The 22,353-nt window shown below is 46.3% G+C and overlaps 1 protein-coding gene across 1 annotated transcript; it reads left to right on the forward strand.

The window, feature by feature from the left end:
• The first annotated feature begins 4,082 nt into the window (after nucleotides 1-4,082).
• gtf3c5 (general transcription factor IIIC, polypeptide 5) lies at nucleotides 4,083-21,688 on the forward strand. Its single transcript, XM_068012096.1, has 11 exons — nucleotides 4,083-4,280; nucleotides 4,843-5,071; nucleotides 7,098-7,296; nucleotides 8,355-8,550; nucleotides 10,113-10,217; nucleotides 11,170-11,284; nucleotides 12,314-12,394; nucleotides 15,038-15,135; nucleotides 15,537-15,619; nucleotides 16,238-16,380; nucleotides 20,858-21,688. Exons 1-11 carry the CDS (start codon nucleotides 4,095-4,097, stop codon nucleotides 21,010-21,012), a joined length of 1,590 nt encoding a protein of 529 aa, XP_067868197.1. The 5' UTR covers nucleotides 4,083-4,094; the 3' UTR covers nucleotides 21,013-21,688.
• The last annotated feature ends 665 nt before the right edge of the window (nucleotides 21,689-22,353 follow it).

Below are 22,353 nucleotides of genomic sequence, written 5' to 3' on the forward strand. Positions count from 1 at the left end.
TGTGAGTGATATAAGCAAGACTCCATTCCTTGCTGCAGGTGGTGTGTGTCCCTGAACTTGTGCAGTGCTTGTGGTTAGGGTGCTCCCATAGTATGTTGGGAAGGGAATTCCAGAATATTGGCCCACTGACCATGAAGGAACGTTCCTGTCTAAGCCAGGGTGATGTGCATGACTTGGAGGTGATGCTGTTCCCATAATATTGCTGCTGTGGTAGAGATCGAAGGGAGGGTGATGCTGTTTGACATGACCTTGCTGAGTTGCAGTGCCTTCTGTGGATTGTGCATATTTAACAGCCACAATCTGACAGGTTGTGGAGGGAGTGAGTATTGAATCTGGTGGCTGGGAAGCAACGTGCTCTGTCCTGGCATTGAGCCTCTTTTGTTGTAGCTGCATCCATCCATGTGAGTGGAGTATGTTAGCCATACTCCTGTGTTCCCAATCCTGCCGATTCTAGTTCTCAAGATGCTGAGCTGCATTTTGGCAATTCACATCCTGCATGTTGCAAATCTAATTCATCCTCCTGATACTGGCTTGGACCAGGTCACATGGCTGGGTAGGCTACTGCTACAAACATAAGAAACTGGTGCTGTGTTGATCTCTTGCCATTTATATAACGTCGTTCACAACCTGAGGATGTCTGAAAGCACTTTAGTCAATGATGAACTATAGGAAATGTGGAAGCTAATTTGTGTACAGTAATCTCCACAAACAGCAATGTGGTAGTGACCAGAATGTTTTTATTGATATCAATTTGAGACACAAATATTGGCCATAGCAATGAGGAGAACTCCCATGCTGCTCTTCAAAATGGTGCCATGGAATTGTTTTTATCTCCACCTGAGATGGCAGATGGGACTTTAGTTTAACATCTCATCTGCAAGTTGGCATCTCTGACATTGTAGCACTCCTCTGGGGTGTCAGCCTAAATTTTTTGTGCTGAAGGCTCTAGCCTGAGACTTGAACCCACAAGCTTTACCACTTGATATTGCAATATGTCAGCACTCTCAATGAAAATTATAGTGCTGTTTTATTTTAATCTGCACTGATTCCTCGAATGCAATATTCAAGGAGGAAGCATGAATCCAGGAATGAGCAGGAGTTAGTTGCAGGCTTTAATTTCTACCTGAATGTGTTTTGTGCCTCTGCTTTGGGTGTGAAACTAAACTAAAATGTGGTGAAAGGATGGCATTCAGGGTAAGAGTATGATATTTTTTCAGTAAAAAAATCAGCCGAAGTTGTCTGGATGGGATTCTTGTGCATCGCTGTTGCCATGCTCAGTGATGCAGTTTAATATTTGAGACAGTTGCAAACATCTCTTTGGCCTCCTTGTCTCGAGAGACAATGGGTAAGTGTCTGGAGGTGGTCAGTGGTTTGTGAAGCAGCGCCTGGAGTGGCAGACTCTTCCACTGGTGTTGCAGATAAAATAGGTTAACAGGGCTGTTACGCAGTTGGCTCTTTCCTTGCACTTCTGACTTTTTCCTGCCACCTGCTAAGTCTCTTTGACTCGCTATGCCTTAGCCCCGTCTTTATGGTTGCCCGCCATCTCTGTCGATTGCTGACAACTGACTCCCACAATTTGTGATCAATGTCACAGGGCTTCATGTCACGCTTGCAGATGTCTTTAAAGCGGAGACAAGGATGGTTGGTGGGTCTGATACCAGTGACGAGCTCGCTGTACCATGTGTCCTTAGGGATCCTGCCATCTTCCATGTGGCTCATATGGCCGCGTGGCTGTGTTCGGGGGGCCTGTCCGTGGTGGCGATCGGGGGGAGGAGCTGCCGTGTGGTCCCGGCGGTGGCTCCCGCTCACTCGGCGGCTCCGCGCAGGCCTTCCCCGCGGCTCACGCCCGGGTCCCGATCCCGGTGGTGCATCATTGTGGGGGGGACGATGGTGGGAGCTGGTGAGGTGTTTTGTTGCCTGCACCTCCTCCCTCTCCCTCCCCCACCCCCCCCCCCCCCCACCTCGCACCCCTACCCCCTACAGCCCCCTTCCCAGCTCCCCCGTAGAAAATAGGAGCTGGAGTAGGCCATTCGGGCCTGCTCCGCCATTCAAAAAAGATCATGGTTGATCGTCTAATTCAGACCCTTGTTCCCACTTTCTCCCCATATCCCTTGATCCCTCTGGCATTAAGAAATATATCTATCTCCTTGAATATGTTTAATGACTTGACCTCTCAGTGCCTTCTGCGGTAGAGAATTCTACAGGTTCACCACCCTCTTCCTGAAGAAATTTCTCCTCATCTCCATTCTAAATGGCATACTCCATATCCTGAGACTGTGAACCCTGGTTCTGGACACCCAGCCATCGGGAACATCCTCCCTGCATCTTGCCTGTCTAGTCCTGTTAGAATTTTATAGGTTTCTATGAGATCCCCTCTCATTCTTCTAAACTCTAGTGACTATAGGCTGAATCGACCCAATCTCTCTTCATATGTCAATCCTGCCATCCCAGGAATCAGCCTAGTAAATCTTCTTTGCACTCCTTCCATGGCAAGAATAAGGAGACCAAAACTGCACACAATACTCCAGATGTGGTCTCACTGAGACCCTGTATAACTGCAGTAAGACATCCTTGCTCCTGTACTCAAATCCTCTTGCAACGAAGACCGACATACCATTCACCTTCCTAACTGCTTGCTGCACCTGAATGCTTGCTTTCAGTGACTGGTGTACAAAGACACCCAGGTCTCGTTGCACCTCCCCCTTTCCCAATCTATCACCGTTTAGATAATCTGCCTTTCTGTTTTTACAACCAAAGTGGATAACCTCACATTTATCCACGTTATGCTGCATCTGCCATGCATTTGCCCACTCACCGAACATTGGAGCCTCTTTGCATCCTCCTCACAGTTCACATTCTTCCTCCAGCTTTGTGTCGTCTGCAAACTTGGAAATGTTACATTTAGTTCCCTCACCCAAGTCATTAATATATATTGTGAATAGCTGGGGCCCAAGCACTGGTCCCTGCAGTTCCCCCACTCGTCACTGCCTGCCACCCGGAAAAAGACCCATTTATTCCGACACTCTTTTGTTCCCAATGTTGGCAGCATCTTTTGTCAGTTTGGCGCATTTGGTATGTCTCTAACTGTCTGGCATGCCCCTACTTTGCTTGGTAGCTCAAACGTTTTCCTTTCTTTAACCCCGAAGCTAATCTTGAAAATGATAGTTGCTCTGTCGTTCATTGCACCTCAGCAGCTCAAATATTTGTGCAAACTGGCTTCCATTCCTACATTACAACAGAGACAATAATTCAAAAGTAATTCATTGCCTATAAAGCAGTTTGAGGCGTCCTGAGATTGTGACAGGAGCACTAGAATTGCAATTCTTTTTACAAACAGCTGCATATCTAGAATAACGCAGAACTTATGCTCATTCTTAACAGCAGAGATGAATTGTGTTTTTAAACAAACTTTGGTGATCAACAGCAATTAGCCTTTAACTGATCTCAATGTGCCTATTCACTGAATTTCCCTCTAAGGCTTCTTTCTGGACGCGTTGGACTTTTTGACCTAAAGGGACACAGCTTCGTGTTAACAGCAGACAGCATATCTCAAAACACACCTTTTTTTTTACTATTACGAGACAGATAACAAATAAAATTCCCCTACTTTCTATACTATAATATTGTACTTTGTTTAGTAGCACATGGCTATTGCTATCTGTATTCTCTGACTTATGAGCAGTGCCTTGGGACACTAGCTACAGGCACTTAAAATAAATAAGAGTAAATCTGAAAATTATAGTGATGAGATATTTTGCATCTCTTGCCTCTTGAATGATATTTTAAAAATTCTGGTATATAATGGTTATATAGCAATTAAATGAAAATATATTAGAATGTATTGTGTAAAATAGACTAAATTACCATACCATTCATATTCCAGATACAACTCATTTACACTTTCTATAGAGGATACAACTATAATATCCTGTAATATTCCAGACATTCTACATATAAATGTATCAGGAATTTAATTTTTATTGTACATAATTTAATGAGAGAAGCAGGAGAGGTGGAACCTTTATCGGGTGGACTATTTATTCCAGCCGGTGGTGGCGAGGCGGACGCAGTTGGGTGTGGGACCGGATGTTAATATGGCGGCGCTGGAGCCTGAGCCCGAGTCCGGCCAGCGGTCAGCGCGAACCCCGGGTGCACAGGCTGCGGCGGTCAGGCTGCGTTTTGATGCGGAGAAGCGGCTGGTTTGCGCTGAGTATCCGGGGATGGTCCGCGACCCGCGGAAGATGCTGGAAACGCTGGGAGGAGAGGAGGGGGTTTCCCGGGTGAGTGAAAGGCCGCGTTTAAAGGCGCCTCAGCTCCTCTACACCGTCCCCATCAAACACTCCCAGGACAGGGACAGCGCGGGGTTAGATACAGAGTAAAGCTCCCTCCAAACTGTTCCCATCAAACACTCCCAGTTAGGACTCACAAGCACCAAGAACCCACCAGTATATTGTCCTAACAGCCAGTTTTCATGTGTGAGCAAAAAAAAAAAATGGGGGTTAGATACAGAGTAAAGCTCCCTCTACACTGTCCCCATCAAACACTCCCAGGACAGGGACAGCGCGGGGGTTAGATACAGAGTAAAGCTCCCTCGACACTGTCCCCATCAAACACTCCCAGGACAGGGACAGCGCGGGGGTTAGATACAGAGTAAATCTCCCTCTACACTGTCCCCATCAAACACTCCCAGGACAGGGACAACGCGGGGGTTAGATACAGAGTAAAGCTCCCTCTATAGCAAATGTTACACTTTTTTTGAGCCATTCACAGTGATGATTGTGCGATACAGGTGCTACTGCCATTCTCATAATAATCCTTCTTAATCTGTTTATTTTGCAATAGACCTATGTTGACCCGAGCCGTAGGCTTGAACTGCACTTCCGTCCAAAGGATCCTTACTGTCACCCTGTGTGTGCCAACCGCTTCCCCTCAACGAGCATGCTGCTCAGGGTCAAGAGGAAGTGGAGGAAAGTGAGATCAAAGGCATTTCCAGAGGAAGGGGGCAATGAAGAGGAGGTTAAATATGAAATGGAAATCCTCGGAGTCATTGGGACCACTTACAAATTCCAGGGTAATGCATTACTGGGTTGTGTGTGGATTCTGTTTGCCGTCTTCAGAAGACACAGGGAAATAACTGTTTAGAGATACAGCACTGAAACAGGCCCTTCGGCCCACCGAGTCTGTGCCGACCTAGTCTGCATTTAACCCAAGACAGGTTTCAGCCTAGAACACCTGAGATTGTGGGTGGCAGTTGGGCAGGGGGACGTTATGATGCATCAAAATCTTTGCTGAGCCAGGAATGTTTGATGCAGACTGGGGAAACAAAGAGGGGGAATGAACAAGATAAAAAGCTCTCGCTTAAGACTAACCAAGGACCATTATGAAGCGGTGGAGGGAAAGGGTCTCATGCCACTATTTCAAGCAGGGGAGTTCTCCCCGGTGTCCTGACCAATGTTTATCACCCAATTAACATTAAAAATAATAGATTATCCAGCTGTTATCGCATTGTTTCTTTTTGGGATCTTGCTGTGCACAAATTGTCTGCTGTGTTTCCTATGTTTCAACAATGACTCCACTTTAAAAGTACCTAATTGGCTGCAAAGCACATTGGGACATCATGAAGTTGTGAAAGGTGCTATGGAAATGCAATTCTTTCTTTCAGTACAATTAGGGCAGGTCTTGGGCAGGTCTTTTTTTTTTAACATTTGAGTGGCATGTGACCATGTCTCCACTAGGCTAATTCCTCTTCAGTGCTTCAAGGTGCTCCTCAGTGAATCTGTCTTGGGTTAAGTGCTGAGTATTTCTTTCCCCTCGGTGGCGAAGTGGCAATGCCACTGGACTAGTAGTCCAGAGGCCTGGGCTAATGCCCTGGGGACGTGGGTTCAAATCCCACCATGGCAGCTGGTGGAATTTAAATTCAATTAATTAATAAATATAATTAATTGATAAAAATTTGGAATTGAAAGCTAGTCTCAGTAATGGTGCCATGAAGCTATCGTTGATTGTCGTAAAAACCCATCTGGTTCACTAATGTCCTTTAGGGAAGGAAATCTGCCGTCCTTACCTGGTCTGGCCTACATGTGATTCCAAACCCACAGCCATGTGGTTGATGCTTAACAGCCCTTTGAAATAGAATCATAGAAAGTTTAAGGCACAGAAAGAGGCCACTTGGCCCATTGTGTCTGTGCCGGCTGAAAAACGATCCACCCAATAGTCGAGCAAGCCACTCAGTTCAAGGGCAATTGGGGATGGGCAACAGATGCTGGCCTTGCCAGTGACACCCACATCCCATGAAAGAATATTAAAAAAAGTCTTCATATGTGAGCCCACATGCAGTAAATTTCACAGCAGAATATCATCTTACAGCACAGAAGGCCATTTGGCCATCTTGCCTATGCTAGCTCTTTGAAAGAGCTTTCCAATTAGTCCCACTCCCCCTGCTCTTTCTCTACAGTCCTGAACTTTTTTTCATTTTAAGTATTTATCCAATTCCCTTTTGAAAGTTACTACTGAATCTGCTTCCACCGCCCTTTCAGGCAGTGCGTTCTGGTTCTTTTGCCAGTTATCTTAAATCTGTGCCCTCTGGTCACTGATCCTCCTGCCAGTGGAAACAGTTTCTCATTATTTACCGTTATCAAAGCCCCTTATAATTTGGAACACCCCTATTAAATCTCCCCTTCACCTTCTCTGGTCTGAGGAGAACAGCTGCAGTTTCTCTAAGTCCCTCCACATCTCTGAAGTCCCTCATCCCTGCTATCATTCTAGTAAATCTCCTCTGCACCTTCTCCATGGCCTCAACGCCCTTTCTGAAGTGTGGAGCCCAAAATTGGACACCATCCTCCAGCTGAGGCCTAACCAGTGATTTATAGTCTTTAGCATAACTCCCTTGTTTATTTTTGACTCGGAGGCTTCACTGATGAGCCTGATCTTGTCCTTGGTCAATGCCATCGACCCCCGAAGATGAATGGACAGTATTCTGTCACCTAGTTACTGCTCCTCTACTGCAACTGACAGGAAACTTCTTCCTGATTCTGTGACACCCCACCTACCATATTCCCACATTCATTAAATGTGGTTCTTCTGATTGTGTCTGATAGGAATGTCTGATTTCCAGTTCCTGGTCATGCACACAGCGACAGGTGGCTCACAGGTGTCCATGTACGACAAGGTCATCCTCCACAAGCCTGAGCACAAAGAGTTTTTTGACCAGGAATTGCCGCTTTACATCCCTCCGCCGATATTTTCCCGTGTGGATAACCCTGTGGATTATTTCTACCGGCCGGAAGTTCAACACAGGTCAGTATAGGCAACCGACGTCAGGAGTACAACTCAGTAAATTGACCAGGGCAGCATTTCAATCACAAAGTGTAGCATTCTCCAAAATGTTGCACTCCGAGCAAACCTTGATGGCTCCAAGTTTACTACACTATTCTACTTTGCCTCAATTTTTAAAGCTTTATCTTTCTAATTCCTCCTTCTATCAGCTTCCATTATCCTACAGAGCCAGTGACTTTCTGAGATTTTGTCAGTTGTATTCTGCTGCTCATCACTAGCTATTGTAGACAAGAAATACCAGATGTAAATACGAGTGCCCTTGTAGTTCTTTTTCTACTGAAGGTTTCTTGGCTAAGTGGAGTCACAAGATTGTAGATGTGAATTCCACTTAAGAACATTTAATCCAGGCTGGCATTTCACTACATTACTGAGGGAGTGCCTCATCTACAGTGCCCCTGGTGTTGTTTCTTTCGATCAGTACCATCTTTTGGATGAAATGTTAAACTGAAAGCCCAACTGCCCATGTTTGGATATAGAAGACCGCATGGCAGGATTCAAAGAGCAGGGGAGGTTTTCCAGTGTTGCAAATGACATCTATCCCTCTACCAACACCTAAACCAGATGATCTGGTCATTATTTCATTGGCGTCTATGGGATCTTGCTTTGCACAAATTGGCTACCGCATTTGCCAAAATTATAGCATTTCATAGAGTATTTCATTGACTATAAAGTGCTTCAGAATGTCCTGAGCTCATGAAGGGCACTACAAAAATGCAAGTTCATTTTTTCACCATCCTAAAAGCAAATATATATATTGTCATGATAGCATAACCAGTAATTACAAACCAAAGTGAGAAATCGAAGGCACAACTCCCAACAGCTGGTTATAGATTGGCAGTGTCTGGGTTTTATAGCAGGTGACCTGTTTGTCTATCCACTGTCTGGGGTCCACAAGGAAGGGGAAGGGTTCCAAGCTTGAATTACATAGGCATTTATCTGTTATTGACAAAACAGTGAAATATTTGGTTTGCGTGGAAGTATTCTGGTGAAATTTTCTTTTTGTCTTTCCTTGTTTGCAGGGATGGTTACCATCCTCCGAAACTATCCAATGAGAACCTGATCGGCCTGGGCCGAGCTCGCCGTCCCCACAATGCCATATTTGTGAATTTTGATGATCCAGATGTCCCGTCCCAGCCTCTTGAAGCTGCGGTTCAGAACTGGCAGAAATTTAACACGCAGGCTGCAGACCGGAAACTTGAAGAGGAGCTGAAAAGGGTGAGTGGGGAAGGTGTCTCTGCCTCATCTACACTGCCCCTGATGATGTTTCTTTCGATCAGTGCTGCTCGCTATCTTTTCAAAGAAGAGCAGGGGAGTTCTCCTCGCTGTCCCAGCTAATAATTATCCCTCAACCACCACCTAAAGCAGATTATCTGGTCATTATCGCATTGCTGTTTGTTGGACCTTGCTTTGTGCAAATTGGCTGACACATTTTCTACATTAGAACAGTGACACTCCAAGAGTACCTCATTGGTTGTAAAACGCTTTGGGACGTCTTGAGATTACGAAAAGTGTATAAATGCAAATCTTGGTAGAGGGAGTATCTTAAATCATGGCTTGGCCAGCGTCCATGATTGGAGGCTTCAAGGCACTTGGTGTCCCAAACACCACAGGTCAGGGAAAGATGAGCAAACTTCTCTGTATCATTGGTGTAAAAATGAGGTGCAGCTGCAACACTAATTGTATATATTTTTTTATTTTTACAGTGGTCTGTTGCTGTAGCGTGTTGCTATAGTGATACAGAGAGGCAATGTCTCAAAAGGCAGGTTCTTTGTAACAGATTGTCTGGGGACAGGTCGCAAGACAAAGTACTCCATAGTGAGGGGTAAGAGGTCAGTGTGGGAATTCTCTACATATAGTCAGTCTCACTGCCCCTGCCAGCTAGTTTATCAGATCTGGGACCTGTGTGCTCACATGGCTGGGGAGTGGGATGGAGGCATCAAAAAGAGAGTGAAAAACCTCTTTAAAAAGTGAGGTGGTTGTGAAATGTAATGCAACCATTTTGATATCTGGCTATGATATATAAAAAAAAAACTTGCATCTGCTTGTACTACCTGCCAACATTTTCCATTATAAATGCCTAAGTTGACACTGATGATGGAAACTGCCTATGTAAACTTGTCACGCTGTCATTACACCTTACTGCCAATGATGGCACTGTAGTGCCTCAAGTATGTGTGTTTCAATTCCTCAATCCATTCTCCAGCTCCAACCAACTCTGCTTCCCAAATTGCCATAGTTTTGCTAGCTAACCATAAGTAATACCATACAATTCGACATAAGGACAGAATATATCACTTCAAAATGGGAATTGAATTACATCAATCTGCACACTCTGCTCCAATTAACCCTTCCCTTTAATCTTGCATCCTATTTTCTTTATTAATTCTCACTGACAGGACCAACATTTATTAGACTGCCTTCCTGAACCACTGGTTGTGGTTTTAATACAACTGAGTGACTTGCTGAGCCACTTCAGAGGGCAGTTAAAAGTCAACCATGTGAAAGCTACACTTGGTCTTGACTCCCTATGTGCAGTGCCACAGGAAATTAATATATTTTAAAAATGAATGCTCCAGCTCATTGAAGGCTCAGTGCTTGAATGGAGTATTTCTGATACTGAGCCATTTCTGTCTTGATGCAAAAGCTGGGTGACTTTCATGTACTATTTCCTTTGCTAGGAAAGGCACATTATCGCAAGCTTTGCGAGATACAGAAGTTTAGTTAGGAATGGGGGAACCTGGAGTCTCATTGTGCATGTCTGTCTTCTGTCTCTTCAGCACTTTGAAATCCGGCCCATCTGGTCCCGAAATGCAGTGAAGTCGAATATTGACATCCACCCGGACAAACTGAAGCTGCTCCTGCCTTTTGTGGCCTACTACATGGTGAGTTACAAGTCAGTGCTTTTCCTTGGCTCTGCTGATTAGTTCAGTAAAGGAATGCACCATCCTGTGTGATACTGAGCTCTATCTGCCATATTTGGCACTGAGGCATACAGATTGGATCAGAGCTGCATTAGTGTCTCAGTGGCTCTGCCGTGTTTAGGCTCAGTGACCCCGGGCATCAGCCAAGATACTTGCTCCATCACTGACCAGTCAACCCTGCTGGAAGTGCTTAAGTAGAGCCATCACGTGAGCATCAGATTGCTCTGTTGGGGGCCTGTCCCAAGTAGTTGAATAGTTCCAGCACTCATTGTCGTAAGTTCACACAAGAAGAACTGGTACTTGGATGTGATTGCCTGTTGTTTCTCAGTATGGACCCCACCTTCAAGAAAGATTGCTATAGAAATTTGGTGCGATGTGAGGTGGGGGAGGGGTGTGTTGTTCTCAGTGTGCACCTTGTAGTGAAGGTTTTATTGAATTCAGTGACTCGTTTCTAGCTTATGGAAGGTTGCATTCAGTACATTTTGTTAGGCTTACGTGCTGTAGTTTAACAGGCCCTGGGTCTTTTATATAGGGTTTTGATATGCACAGGGATGAGGAAGGACTGGGTCAATTCACTGACTGAGTACAGGGTGGTGGGCTTTGATCAGTGACAAGCCCCTTGGGTCATTGGCTGAGGTATCATACTGTGTAGTTGGGAGAGAGCAAGGATAAGTTGCACCTTCACGCACTTTTCTAATGCAGTATAGAGTGTCAACAATTGTATTGTACAATACTGGATTCCTACAGAGGCCATGAGCTTATCTGCAAAATTCCTAAACCCCAGTTTCTTCCACACGAGATTACACTGTGGAACTGCTGGTTGGGGTTATTAAAGCATCGGCACAGTCTGTCACAGAAACATTGATGCGCACACCTTGTTCTCTTTCTCCTCCTGCTCCACTCTCTTTCACAGCTTACCGGTCCCTGGCGGAGTCTCTGGGTGAGGTTTGGGTTTGATCCAAGAAAAGATCCCAAAGCGAAGATTTACCAGGTGTTGGATTTCAGGCTTCGATGCAGCACCAAACACGGTAACTGATGGGAAGGAGCGAACTGACTGTAGCCAGTGCATAAAAATAATTCATTCACTGTTTACCCAAGAAAAAGCTATTGTATATATTTATTTAGTTCCTGCTTCCTCTTCCCAACTTTCTTTCCTGCTCTAATCCAGACTGACACTCCCAGTGCAGTACTGTGGGGGTGCCACACTGTTGGAGATGCGGTGCTCTGGGAGTGCTACGCTGTTGGAGGTGCAGTACTGTGCGAGTGTTGCACAGTCGGAGGTGTCATCTTTCAGATGTGATGTTAAGCCAAAGCCCCGAGCGCTTTCTCAGGGTGACATAAAAGTGCCTATGGCACTATTTCGAAGCAACACAGCAGCCAATTTACACACAGTAAGATCCCACAAAACAGCAAATGAAGTCCAGATTATCCTTTTAAGTGATTTTGGTTGAGGGATAAATATTGGCCAGGACACTGGGGATAACTCCCACGCTCTTGTTTGAAATATTGGCGTGGGGTCTTTTATATCCACTTGGGAGGCAGATAGGGCCTTGGTTTATCGTCCATTCAAAAGACTGCACCTCTGATAGTGCAGTGCTCTCAGTACTGCATTTTTGATGGTCCATCACTCCCTTAGTTCTGGACTTCAGAACGTGCAGCGCTCCCTCAGTACTGACCCTCCGACAGTGCAGCGCTCCCTCAGTACTGACCCTCCGACAGTGCAGCGCTCCCTCAGTACTGACCCTCCGACAGTGCAGCGCTCCCTCAGTACTGACCCTCCGACAGTGCAGCGCTCCCTCAGTACTGACCCTCCGACAGTGCAGCGCTCCCTCAGTACTGACCCTCCGACAGTGTCAACCTAGATTTTGTGCTCAAGTCTCTGGAGTGGGGCTGGAACCCACAATCTTCTGATTCTGAGGTGACAGTTCTGCCTACTGAGTCATGGCTGACTCCTGAATGGTACACTATGCTGATAGCCCAGAGGAGAACAACCTAATTGGAAACATTACTGTTAAATGCTAAAAATGGTGCAGAACTAATAACTTTTTACTTTGTAGGTTATATGCCCTCGGACATGCCGGTGAAGGCAAAGCGCAGCACGTTTAATTACAGCCTCCCCATCACCATCAGCAAGCCAGGTAAGGGACAGAGAATATACATACAGTGACGAACAGGAAAAGACCCTTTGGTCCGTCCAGTCTGTTCCACATAATTTATGATACGCTGTGCATCACAATATATACGCTCCTCAACCCAAGCCAAAACCATGTTATCTCCTGGGAGAGACGAAAAATTTGATTAAAAATACAAGCCAATTTGGGGGATGGGGAATCTGGGAAATCACTCTCCGATCCCCATAGGTGATCAAAACTAGTCCAGGGGAGCACTCTGGCCCTGATAATTCCCTGCAGTACCTACCTTTTGTACAAGGTGATCTCCACCGCAGTTAGAAATAGGTCCAACTCTCACGTGAAGGAACTCAGTGAATCACCATTCACTACATAGGCAGCAGTCTATTCCAGACATCCACGGTTCTCTGGGGAAGTTATTGTTTGTACAGCATGCTGCTGTCATATCACTTTGGACAGTGGCAGTACAAAGAGATCTTCTGGTTCTTGTTTATAAATCAAGAGCCATTCCTGTCAGATCCTCCTCTGTTTAAAGATTGAATTGGAAAGAGGGAAAGGATGTGGAAGCTTGTTCAAATCCCTTCAAGGTCTCACCCCTCCCTATCTCTGTCACCTCCTCCAGCCCTACAACCCTCAGATCTCTTGAGCTTATTCAATTCTGGCCTCTTGTTCATCCCCAGTTACCTTCACGCCACTATTGGCAACCGTGCCTTCATTTTGCCTAGGCCCTAAGCTCTGGAATTCCCTCCTTAAAGCTCTCAGTCCTCTTTTTAAGATGCTCCTTAAAACCTAAATCTGTGACCAAGCCTGTCCTAATGTGGCTCAATATGAAATTTTGACTCATTACACTCCTGTGAAGCACCTTGGGATGTTTTTACTACAGTAAAGGCGCTATATAAATGCAAATTGTTCTCATTGAATAGTAATCAGAAGGGGAAACTCTTGATACTTTCTTCCCCTCCCCTGAGCCCAGGGACGACCTGGTCATTTGTGGTGCTCACGCTGCTACGTAGGCTCAGACTAGGGAACAAACCCTGGGCCTTGCTGATCTGTTTGGTTCCCTTCCGACTTAGAAATGAGCGGTACTTGTTCATAACCATTTTTGAATTTTAAAAGAGGCCCTGGTGTTGAGACTGCCTCTTTAATCCGGGAGGGCAGGTACTCCAAGAGTTCCCAGGTTCCTGCTGCCTCCCTGCCCACAGAGGGCATTGTACGCAGGCTCGATGTTCCCCTGGCTGCTCAGTTTCCTATCTCAGACATGTGTTTCAGAGGCTTGGACGGAGGCCACTTGTCCTCATAGCCTGAAGGATGTGCGACCTTTTTTAAATCGGTAACTAAGTAGTACGTAGTTGTTGAATGGCTCAAAATAGTAGCTTGCTTAATACATTATAAGACATTGGGGAGACAGTGGTGTAGTGGTAATGTCACTGGACGAGTAATCATACGACCATATGAATTAGGAGCAGGAGTAGGCCACTTGGCCCTTCGAGCCTGCTCCACCATTCAATAAGTTCATGGCTGAACTGATTACTCCACATTTCCACCTATCCCCGATAACCTTCCACCCCTTTGCTTATCAAGAATCTATCTACCTCTGCCTTAAAAATATTCAAACACTCTGCTTCCACCGCCTTTAGTTTAGAGATACAGCACTGAAACAGGCCCTTCGGCCCACCGAGTCTGTGCCGACCACCAACCACCCATTTATACTAATCCTACACTAATCCCATATTCCTACCACATCCCCACCTGTCCCTATATTTCCCTACCACCTACCTATACTAGGGGCAATTTATAATGGCCAATTAACCTATCAACCTGCAAGTCTTTGGCATGTGGGAAGAAACCGGAGCACCCGGAGGAAACCCACGCAGACACAGGGAGAACTTGCAAACTCCACATAGGCAGTACCCAGAATTGAACCCGGGTCGCTGGAGCTATGAGGCTGCGGTGCTAACCACAGGAAGAGAATTCCAAAGACTCTCGATCCTCTAAGAGAAAAAATTTCTCCTCATCTCTGTCTTAAATGGGAGACCCCTTATTTTTAAACAGTGACCCCCGAGTTCTAGATTCTCCCACAAGAGGAAACATCCTTTCCACATCCACCCTGTCAAGACCCCTCAGGTTCTTATATGTTTCAATCCAGAGGCCCTAATGGCTAATGCCCTAGGGTCATGAGTTCAAATCCCACCACGGCAGCTGGTGGAATTTAAATTCAATTAATAAAAAAAATCTGGAATTGAAAGCTAGTCTCAGTAATAGTGCCATGAAACTAATAGCAATTGTCATAAAAACCCATCTGGTTCACTAGGAACTCTGCCGTCCTTACCCGGTCTGGCCTACATGTGACTCCAGACCCACAGCAATGTGGTTGACTTCTAACTGCCCTCTGAAATGGCCTAGCAAGCCACTCAGTTCAAGGGCAATTAGGGGTAGGCAACAAATGCTGGCCTGGCCCACATCCTGTGAAAAAGTGAAAGAATAAGTGGCTCATTTGTAATTGACATCTATGGTGATGGCATTTGGCTGATATAGGCGGCTGCCATGACCAGCATGGGCAGTGTAAGGGGTGGGGACTGTATTTCTTCTTAATTTAGTGTGTGATTTAAATCAGACTGAGTGTATAATTGATGCTGATTCTTCATCCATTAGCCCCCCAGGTTGTGCGTATTCAGGATCTGGCAAAGGCTCCAGCAGTTCTCAATACCCCACAGAGGAAGAAACTGACCACATCTGGATACAAGCTCAAAGTAAGTTTCCAGCAAAGAGTGTTATTATTGGGATAATGATGTGAGTTTTTGTAGGGACAAGCACTACATAGACAGTAGTGCAAGGGCCGGAGTGAGTCACAAGGAGGCTCCATGGTAAACATCTGTTCACATAGTGTGTGCGTGCTGATTTTGTGATGGGCCAAAGAGCTCTTCTCGCTCCCAGTTTTCCTCTGTTGCTGATCCAGTCAGCATTGCTTTAGCTATTCCTGCCACTCTGCCTTTGAGGGCCCTGACAATCTGACTGTATCTCTCTCCAATAAAGTGCTGGTTTGAAAAGTCCAAATCCCTGGGTCTCAGCAAAGGGTTGGTTTAAAACAATTTGTGCTTTATAAAAATTGAATGTGCAGTCAACCTGACTCCTGCTGTTTTTTTAATTCCAGAAGTCAGCTTACGTATTCCAGGAGCACACTTTGCCACCTTATCGACAGATGTTTTACCAGCTCTGTGACCTGGATGCAGAGAGGTAATACCTCGCATTTCAACCTTTTAGCTGGAAGTACTCACGGGTTGTTGGGGATAAAGTAGAAAACGGGAGGGGAGATTTAGGAGCAGATGGACTTGGGCATGTAAGAATCGAGGAAGTTTGTTTCAAAGGCTCTGTTGCATTTCTACTGTGGAGCTGAGCTGGTTGAAGGATAAATATTGGACTGGACACAGGGAGAATGCCCCTGCTCCTCTTCACTTAGTTGGAATCTTTTACATTCACCTGAGAGAGCAGATAGGGACTCCGTTTAACATCTCATTTAAAAGACTGCCCCTCCGACAGCGCGGCGCCCCCTCAGTACTGCCCCTCCGACAGCGCGGCGCCCCCTCAGTACTGCCCCTCCGACAGCGCGGCGCCCCCTCAGTACTGCCCCTCCGACAGCGCGGCGCCCCCTCAGTACTGCCCCTCCGACAGCGCGGCGCCCCCTCAGTACTGCCCCTCCGACAGCGCGGCGCCCCCTCAGTACTGCCCCTCCGACAGCGCGGCGCCCCCTCAGTACTGCCCCTCCGACAGCGCGGCGCCCCCTCAGTACTGCCCCTCTGACTGCGTGATTTCTGTTTGCAAATTGTTCCCTTCTGCTTGTCTGATTCATTTTAGTTTAAGGAAGATAATTAATCGCAACGAAGGCAAAGAGACTACATGTACTGAGCGGGATGGATGGTGTCTGCCCAAAACCAACGACGAGCTCCGGGATTGGATGTCTAACATGATTAAAGAGATCTGGCACAAGAACAAAGCAGGTGAAGGCAGGGTCTATGCTTAAAAGAAATTTCAAACTCTTGCCAATTTAACTACCTCAGGGCTCCCACCTCTGGCCATCCTCCTTTTCCTGCTTCCTTCCTGTAACTGAGACACTACCTCCCCGATCCAACTCTTTGACCAATTGGATTCTTCGTTGTAACAGTCAGCTGTGGAGGGGAGGAGTTGAAAGGGCACGCAGTTGTCCTGCTTGCAAACCATCTGTGAATACTTGCCTCAGGAAGCTGTGCAAGGACCGAGTTCCTCTACACTGTCCCCATCAAACACTGCCAGGACAGAGACAGCACGGGGTTAGATACAGAGTAAAGCTTCCTCTACACTGTCCCAGTAGGGGGTGACTGGCTCCTCTCAGTACTGTTGGCAAAAAAATAAATAAAAAATGGGGTTAGATACAGAGTAAAGCTCACTCTGTGGAAATCGCAGAGGCACTGGCTATAATTTTTCAGTCTTCCTTAGATCAGGGATGGTGCTAGAGGACTGGAGAATTGCAAACATCACACCCTTGTTCAAAAAAAGGTGTAAAGATAAGCCCAGCAACTACAGGCCAGTCAGTTTAACTTCGGTGGTGGGAAAACCTGTGGAAAAAATAATTCGGGACAAAATCAATAGTCACATTGTCAAATGCAAGTTAATTAAGGAAAGCCAGCATGGATTTCTTAAGCGAAAATCATGTTTAACTAACTTGCTGGAGTTTTTTGAGGAGGAAATAGAGGGTTAATGAGGGCAATGCTGTTGATGTGGTGTACATGGATTCAAAAGGCATTTGATACAGTGCCACACAACAGACTTGTGAGCAAACCTGTAGCTCATGGAATAAAAGGGGCGGTATCAACATGGATACGAAATTGGCTGAATGACAGGAAACAAAGAGTAGTGGTTAATGAATGTTTTTTGGGCTGGAGGAAGGTTTGTAATGGAGTTCCCCAGGTGTTGGGACCCTTTTCCTGATATAAACCTTGGTGTACAGGTCGCAATTTCAAAGTTTGCAGATGATAAACTTGGAAGCATTGTGAACTGTGGGGAGGATAGTGTAGAACTTCAAAAGGACATAGACACGTTGGTGGAATGGGCAGACAAGTGGCAGATGTAGTTCAATGCAGAGAAATGTGAAGTGATTCATTTTGGTAGGAAGAACATGGTTGGAGAATATAGAATAAAGGGTACAATTCTAAAGGGGGTGCAGGAACAGAGGGACTTGGTATATATGTGCATAAGTCATTAAAGATGGCAGGACAGGTTGAGAGAGCAGTTAATAAAGCATACAGTATCCTGGGCTTTATTAATAGGGGCATAGAGTACAAGAGCAAGGAAGTTATGTTGAACTTGTATAAGACATTAGTTCGGTCTCAGCTGGAGTATTGCGTCCAATTCTGGGCGCCGCATTTGAGGGAAGATGTGAGGGCATTGGAGAGAGTACAGAAAAGATTCAAGAGGACTGTAGGACAGCAAATGTGGTATCATTATTCAAGAAGGGTAGCAGGGATAAACCAGGTACAGGCCAGTGACTCTAACATCAGTGGTAGGGAAACTATTGGAAAAAATTCTGAGAGGCAGGGATTAATCAGGGATAGTCAGCAGGGCTTTGTCAGGAGGAGATCGTGTCTAACAAACTTGATTGAATTTTTCAAGGAGGTGACTAGATTTGTAAATGAGGGTAAAGCAGTTGATGTAGTCTAAATGGACTTCAGTAAGGCTTTTGATAAGGTCCTGCATGGGAGATTGGTCAAGAAGGTAAGAGCCCATGGGATCCAGGGCAATTTGGCAAATTGGATCCAAAATTGGCTTAGTGGCAGGAGACAGAGGGTGATGGTGGAGGGTTCTTCTTGTGATTGGAAGCCTGTGACCAGTGGTGTACCGCAGGGATCGGTGCTGGGACCCTTGTTGTTTGTAGTGTACATTAATGATTTAGATGTGAATATAGGAGGTATGATCAGTAAGTTCGCAGGTGACATGAAAATTGTTGGTGTCGTAAATAGTGAGGAGGAAAGCCTTAGATTACAGGACGATATAGTTGGGCTGGTAAGATGGGCAGAGCAATGGCAAATGGAATTTAATCCTGAGAAGTGTGAGGTGATGCATTTTGGGAGCACTAACAAGGCAAGGGAATATACAATGGATGGTAGGACCCTAGGAGGTACAGAGGGTCAGAGGGACCTTGGTGTACTTGTCCATAGATCACTGAAGGCAGCAGCACAGGTAGATAAGTTGCTTAGGATGGCATATGGGATACTTGCCTTTATTAGCCGAGGCATAGAATATAAGAGCTGGGAGGTTATGATGGAGCTGTATAAAATGCTAGTTAGGCCACAGCTGGAGTACTGTGTACAGTTCTGGGCACCACACTAAAGGAAGGATGTGATTGCACTGGAGAGGGTGCAGAGGAGATTCACCAGGATGTTGCCTGGGCTGGAGCATTTCAGCTATGAAGAGAGACTGGATAGGCTAGGGTTGTTTTCCTTAAAGCACCGAAGGCTGAAGGGGGACCTGATTGAGATATACAGAATTATGAGGGGCATTGATAGGGTAGATAGGAAGAAACTTTTTATCTTAGCAGAGGTGTCAATAACCAGGGGCAGGAGGTTTAGAGGGGATTTGAGGAAAAGACATTTCACCCAGAGGGTGGTTGGAATCTGGAACACACTGTCTGAAGAGGTGGTAGAGGCAGGGACCCTCACAACATTTAAGAAGTATTTAGATGAGCACTTGAAACGCCATAGCATACAAGGCTACGGGCCAAGTGCTGGAAAATGGGATTAGAATAGATAGGCGTTTGATGGCCGGCACAGACACGATGGGCCGAAGGGCCTGTTTCTGTGCTGTATAACTCTGTGACTCTACAAGAATGGTTCCAGGGATGAGGAATTTCAGTTATTAAGATAGAGTGGAGAGGGTTGGATTGTTTTCCTTGGAGAAGAGAAGGCTGAGAGGTGATTTGATAGAGGTATTCAAAATCATGGGTCTGGATAGAGTAGCTAAACTGTTCCCACTCGTGAAAGGATCGAGAACGAGAGAGCACAGATTTAAAGTATTTGGTAAGGGAAGCAAAAGTGACATGAGGAAAAACTTTTTTCATGCAGTGAGTGTTTAGGGTCTGGAATGCGCTGCCTGAGAACGTGGTGGAGACAGGTTCAATTGAAGCATTCAAAAGGGAATTAGACTGTTATATGAAAAGGAAGAATGTGCAGGGTTATGGGGAGAAGGAGGAGGAGTGGAACTGGAGGAGTTGCTCTTTCAGAGAGCTGGTGCGGACACGATGGGCCGAATGGCCTCCTTCTGCACTGTAATGATTCTGTGATACACTGACCTCATCAAACACTCCCAGGGCAGGTACAGTACGGAGTTAGATACAGAGTAAAAGTCCCTACTGTTTTGTGCAAAAAGTGGGCCTTAATTCCACTGTCCACAAAGTGCCCCAGCAACCCCATTGTGACAGTTCAATTCCTCACACCAACCAGCCCATCAAACCCCATCCTTCTAATGCCCTAACCCATGACCTGAAGCTGAACTTCTGCTATTCTCCCGCTCCTGTTTTAAAATCCAGTCGGCTTTTAAATATCTATAAAGTTGTTTGTCTTATCTACCCTGCATGACCGATTTCTTCAAATGATTGTCACTCTTTGAGGAAAGATTGTGTACGTTAGCATAACTGAGGTTCAAACAAGAATTTAAAATCCCACCACTGCCGCTGGAGGAATTTAAGTTCCAATTAATAAACTTGGAATAAAATGCTTGTCTCATTAATAATCACGAAGCTATTAGATTGTCATAAAAAACAATCTGGTTCACTAATGTCCATCGGGAGGAAATCGGCCGTCCTTACCTGGTCTGGCCTACATGTAACCCCAGACCCATAGCAATATGGTTGTCTCTTAACGCCCTCTGAAATGGGCGCAGGCAGCTCACCACCACCTGCTCGAGAGCAATTTGAGATGGGCAATAAATGCCAGCCTTTTCAGCGACAGCTACATCACAAGAACAAATTTTAAAAAATCACCCGACAGCTCTCTGTAGACTCAAATATATGAATCACCGTCCACCCCCCTCTCCGCATTCTGTACCCCCTCCCCCGCCTTTGCATCACGCCATCGTCTTCTCATTGTGATGCCACTTTGGCCCCTTCCTCTCCAGGTTCTCTCCCCGCCCCATACGATTTTGTGAATCTGTTCAAGTTTGAAGCTGGATGAAACACCAAGTCTGTGTTTGGCTGTAACCTGGAGAAATCTGTCACATATGATGCAGAGCGTGAGTTATCCTGGACATCTTGTGTGCGCAGGTGTGTTGGGGAGTGACCAGGATAATGGTGCATTCATCCTTCACCTGCAGGAGCTGCTCACCTGCGTAAAGACTCCGCTGGGGTGGGCAGAGCAGCTGAGGGGAGAACCGGTTGTAATTCGCTGCCTGACCTGCTCTGTGAGACTGACTCTGCTTCTCTGGGTTTTTCCTTTCTTTTGGGTTTAGTTTCAAGCTCTTTGAGAAAGAAGCCATTGGTCACACATGAGAGAGAGGAGTCCGAATCCGCCGAGGAGGAGGATGAGGAAGATGAGGAGGAAGAGTACCCGCCTTCGGAAGGAAGTGAAAATGAAATGGAGACTGAAATTCTTGATTATATATAACTTGACTGGACATGAGCTGGACTTGCTGACGCACAGGGAGACAGCAGTGATGCTGATTCTGTTGGACGGTGTTCGAATTATCCTTCTTTACTAAAGGAAGGTGGTATTTTTACAGTTACTGCACTAGCAGCAGCACAGTGTTCCTACAGCAGGACTGGTATAGCCAGCGTGAGAAGGAACTGATACTGGAGTTGGTTGTTGCCCATTCAACCAACAAATCCACAGCTGCTTCCAGTTTTTCTTTTGCCTTGACAAGTTATTGGCAGCCTGCAGATGAGCAGGACCCAAGTGTGGGTGCACTGGTGATGACTGGGGGTGGGATGCAGAGCCCATGTGCTGTGATGCAGCATGTTCTGTATTACATACACAGGGAGGCTCCTGGTTTGTTTGACTTGTTAGTGCAACAGTTTCAGATTAGATTTTTCCCAACTTAGTTATGGGATGTTAAATGGGTCCTGTCTCCATGAGGTGGTGCGACAGCTCATGGTCTTTGGGGTGATGAACCTCAGGCTGATGCAGCGAGTAATAGGCCCCAGCCAGCCTCCTGCCGGAGTCCACAGTGTCGGCACCACCAGTTTGAAACATTTCTGATGCTGTTACAAGGTTAGATGGTGAGGCTTTTACTGTGGCCAGTTTAATCCCAGAGGGAATGTGATGGTGAGTACACCAACTGGGTTGGGGGGGGGGGTAGTGGGGCACCATCAGACTATGGAAGGGGAGGGGGGGTGTTCTGGGTTTCACCAGGCTATGGAAGGGGGTGTGTTCTGGGGTTCACCATCAGACTATGGAAGGGGGGGGTGTTGGGGGGGGTTCACCATCAGACTATGGAAGGGGGGGTGTTGGGGGGTTCACCATCAGACTATGGAAGGGGGGGTGTTGGGGGGTTCACCATCAGACTATGGAAGGGGGGGGTGTTGGGGGGTTCATCAGACTATGGAAGGGGGGTTGTTGGGGGGTTCATCAGACTATGGAAGGGTCTGTTCTGGGGTTCACCATCAGACTGTGGAAGGGGGGGGGTGTTGGGGGGGTTCATCAGACTATGGAAGGGTCTGTTCTGGGGTTCACCATCATACGATGGAATGGGGGTGTTCTGGGGTTCACCATCAGACTATGGAAGGATGGGGTGTGTTCTGGGGTTCACCAGATTATGGAAGGGGGGGTGTTGGGGGGTTCACCATCAGACTATAGAAGGGTGTGTTCTGGGGTTCACCATCAGACTATGGAAGGGGGGTGTTCTGGGGTTCACCATCAGTCTATGGAGGGGGGGGGGTGTTCTGGGGTTCACCATCAGACTATGCCACCCAATTCTCTCAGTCATTCCAATCAAACCTCTTTCAACTC

Source organism: Heterodontus francisci, chromosome 32 (genome assembly GCF_036365525.1).
Source record: "Heterodontus francisci isolate sHetFra1 chromosome 32, sHetFra1.hap1, whole genome shotgun sequence".
In the NCBI taxonomy this organism is placed as follows: Eukaryota; Metazoa; Chordata; class Chondrichthyes; order Heterodontiformes; family Heterodontidae; genus Heterodontus; species Heterodontus francisci.